The sequence below is a fragment of the Bidens hawaiensis genome, unplaced genomic scaffold (assembly GCF_021521415.1).
Source record: "Bidens hawaiensis isolate Kalapana, Puna unplaced genomic scaffold, B.hawaiensis_p1.1 tig00022678_1, whole genome shotgun sequence".
NCBI classification, from domain to species: Eukaryota; Viridiplantae; Streptophyta; class Magnoliopsida; order Asterales; family Asteraceae; genus Bidens; species Bidens hawaiensis.
The window spans coordinates 262,146-265,023 of NW_027493541.1; the positions used below are offsets into that span (position 1 = coordinate 262,146).

Genomic DNA, 2,878 nt, shown 5'->3' on the forward strand with positions numbered 1-2,878 from the left:
CATAATATTTTAGAACATTATATAATTTAGGTTGAACATAAGTTTTTGTACATGGAAGATCACTTGATTGGCACATGTCTACCAAAATTTGACACTTATATACTACAAATTCATAAATACAGAAAAAAAGAAAAACAGTTAAACTTCTTACCATCTTGATCTTCTTTAATTCAACATTAACCATAGTCATCATGGTCAAAATCATGAAGGTTGACCAACATAACAAGGTTGAACTTTGTCTAGAACTCATTTCTTGGATCGTCTACCATTGACGGTCTCACCTCTCGACTTTGACCCGCTTCCATGTCCCGACTCATCAAAATCTCTTGACTTCAAACTGGTCAAAATCCGGTCCCGAAGACCCTTGACCGACTTATACCTCACCAAATCATCCCCATGGCTTCTTCTTGGTGTTTGCTTTTCAACTTCAACAAAAGGATCTTGAACCCCCCATTCATTCCCATCTGAAACCTTTCTTTGAAGTGAAGAGACGCTTTTCCTATACGTTTTCCCGTTGACTCGGTCAACGGGATCGTTATTAAATCTTTGGCCATGAGCCCACTTAAAACTCTTATTTATATTATCCATGTTAAGTTCTATAGAATGAAGATCACTCTCACCTGACCCTTCATCATCTTCAACTTCGCCATTATCGTCGTCTTCGTTGACTTCGTTCAAACGGGTCCCACCAAAATTACTTTTGTTCAAATACATCATCAAATCCTCATCTCTTCGCCCTTTTTTCTTCTTGGTTCCAAGAAAAGCTTCGAGTTGACTTTTTAACTTGTCAACAAGTGCGTTTTTCTCTTCAAACTGATGCTTAGCTTCCGCGAGCTTCATCTGAACGCGTTCTTCCCTTAACTTATCAGCAAGATGAAGCATTTCTCTTTCCTTTTCAACCTCTTCTTGAACTTTAACCGACTCCCGTTTCAGTTCCTCGGTCTCGGCCCGATCTTGACCAAAGTCAATCGCTAGTTCATCACAAACTTGCTCCATTATCTCACGGGCCCGTTTCTCACTCTCGAGTTCTTTCAACACTTTAGAATATGAAGCTTTTGTTTCAGCTAATTCTAACCCGAGTTTTTTATTTAAACTTTCGGATCTTCGTCTAACTTTCTTCTCGAGTTCCAACTCAGCAGCGATCGACTCGATTGCAGTTTCAACTGATTGTCTTTCTTTACTTTTCCATAATGCTTTCTCTTCAGCAAAGCATTTGAGTAAATAGTTGACTTCTGAATGGTCAATGCTTTGGTCTTTGATGATGTTGTTGACTTGAAGGCGGGCCCGTTCGAGCTCTGTGTGTAGAGCCGATATAAGTGACATGCTGGATGATGGAAGGTTGTCGTGTGCCCACATTCGGTGGATGATTTTGAGTAGCTCCTTTGAAGTTGTTAACGCGTTGCTAACTTCTTTTAAACGCGGTTTGATTCCGTTTGAAGAACCGTTAGGAGTTTGAGCTCGAGTTCGGGTTTCAATCTGCGGTTTAGAGATACAAATCATTAATATTCTTTTCGAAAAAACCAGAACCCAAAACACAATTAGTAACCATAATAACAAAACCTTATAAAAAAACCAATGGTTTGGTTTCATGTTCTTTTAAAACCGATTTCCCGATTCCATTTTGCTATCAACAAAAACAAAAAAACTTACCAAACTGACTGCAACCAGAACCAAACCAACCACCCCTCATTCGTAGATTGGTAAACAAACGTTCGCATATAATATAAATTATAATATGCTCACCTCCATCAAACTGGCATTGCTAAGAGATTCAAAAACTTCACCATTGTTTTCTTCGAGTCTGGGCCTATGACTGGATGAGACCCTACGATGAGACCCGGTTCCGGATCGATCCGTCCTCTGCAAAAACACACATAATCACATAACTAACTTCAATTCAAAAACAAATTGCTCAAAATTCACAATTTCACATGCTGATCTATTCAAAACATCAATTGCTAATTTCCCAAAATTAACATACATAGTAATTCATCATAATTTCTTGTGGTTAATCTTACAGTCAGTCTATATCCACAAATAGAACTGAAAATGACCCATGACTTGCAATTTCAACATATTTGCCTAATTGATTGAAAATGACAACAGTACATATAATAATAATAATAATAATAATAATAATAATAATAATAATTAAAACCCACCTCAGAAACAGGACTATGAGAAGGATCCGACAGATGGGGCGGAAGTGGCCGGTTCGGTTTCTCTCGAATCCTCGTACTCTCCTTCCTCCTCGTACTCTCCGAATTCTGCGGCGACGGCATCTCGTTCATCTCCCACAATGTCGCCGCCAGCTTCCTGGCGGACACCGGCCTTGACCGCCCTCCGCCGCCGTCAAATTCCGGCGACTCCACAGCACCGCCAAGTTTGGACTTTGACGACGGCGTCATCCTCCATGACGGCGCCGGAGTACTGGATCTTGACCCACCTCCGACCCGGGTCTTACCCACCATAATCGCCCGTTTAAACCGGTAATTATGCACCTTTGAGGACGAAGACGGTGATGACGAACACCCTCGTTTCCGGATCTTGTCGTAACCCGGGATCAACCCGTCCACGACCCGATTACTGTTTCTTGACATTGGAATTGGAAAGTTAATAATTGTTAAAAGTGTGAAGAGGGTGGGTTTGTTTGATGAATAATAGTAGTAGTAGTAGTAATAATAAGGAAAGAAAGAAAGAAATGAGGTAGAAATGTGAGATTTGGAAGTGTGTGGAATGAAAAGAAAGAAGAGATGAGGTGGAAAGGGGGAGTGCATGTGAAGTGAGGATTAAAGGTGGTAATGGTGTCACATGTTTAAGATTTTTCAAACAAAATTAACTAGGGTTAAATGTTGAAGGACAACAATAAATGGGTGTG

General features: G+C 40.2%; 1 protein-coding gene across 1 annotated transcript; it reads right to left on the reverse strand.

Moving 5' to 3' along the window:
* On the reverse strand, positions 1 to 2,600 carry LOC143566043 (uncharacterized). The gene is made up of 3 exons (XM_077052832.1): positions 2,163 to 2,600; positions 1,744 to 1,860; positions 1 to 1,476 (listed from the first exon to the last, which is right to left on the reverse strand). Exons 1-3 carry the CDS (start codon positions 2,598 to 2,600, stop codon positions 247 to 249), a joined length of 1,785 nt encoding a protein of 594 aa, XP_076908947.1. The 3' UTR covers positions 1 to 246.
* Positions 2,601 to 2,878: the final 278 nt, after the last annotated feature.

Bases quoted from the DNA above. Each gene is read 5' to 3' on its own strand.
- LOC143566043 (XM_077052832.1), bottom strand. From the start codon at position 2,600: ATGTCAAGAAACAGTAATCGGGTCGTGGACGGGTTGATCCCGGGTTAC. The intron at 1,861-2,162 runs GTGGGTTTTAAT...GTGTTTTTGCAG, and splicing joins CTCATAGTCCTGTTTCTGAG to AGGACGGATCGATCCGGAAC. The intron at 1,477-1,743 runs GTGAGCATATTA...TCTAAACCGCAG, and splicing joins GCAATGCCAGTTTGATGGAG to ATTGAAACCCGAACTCGAGC.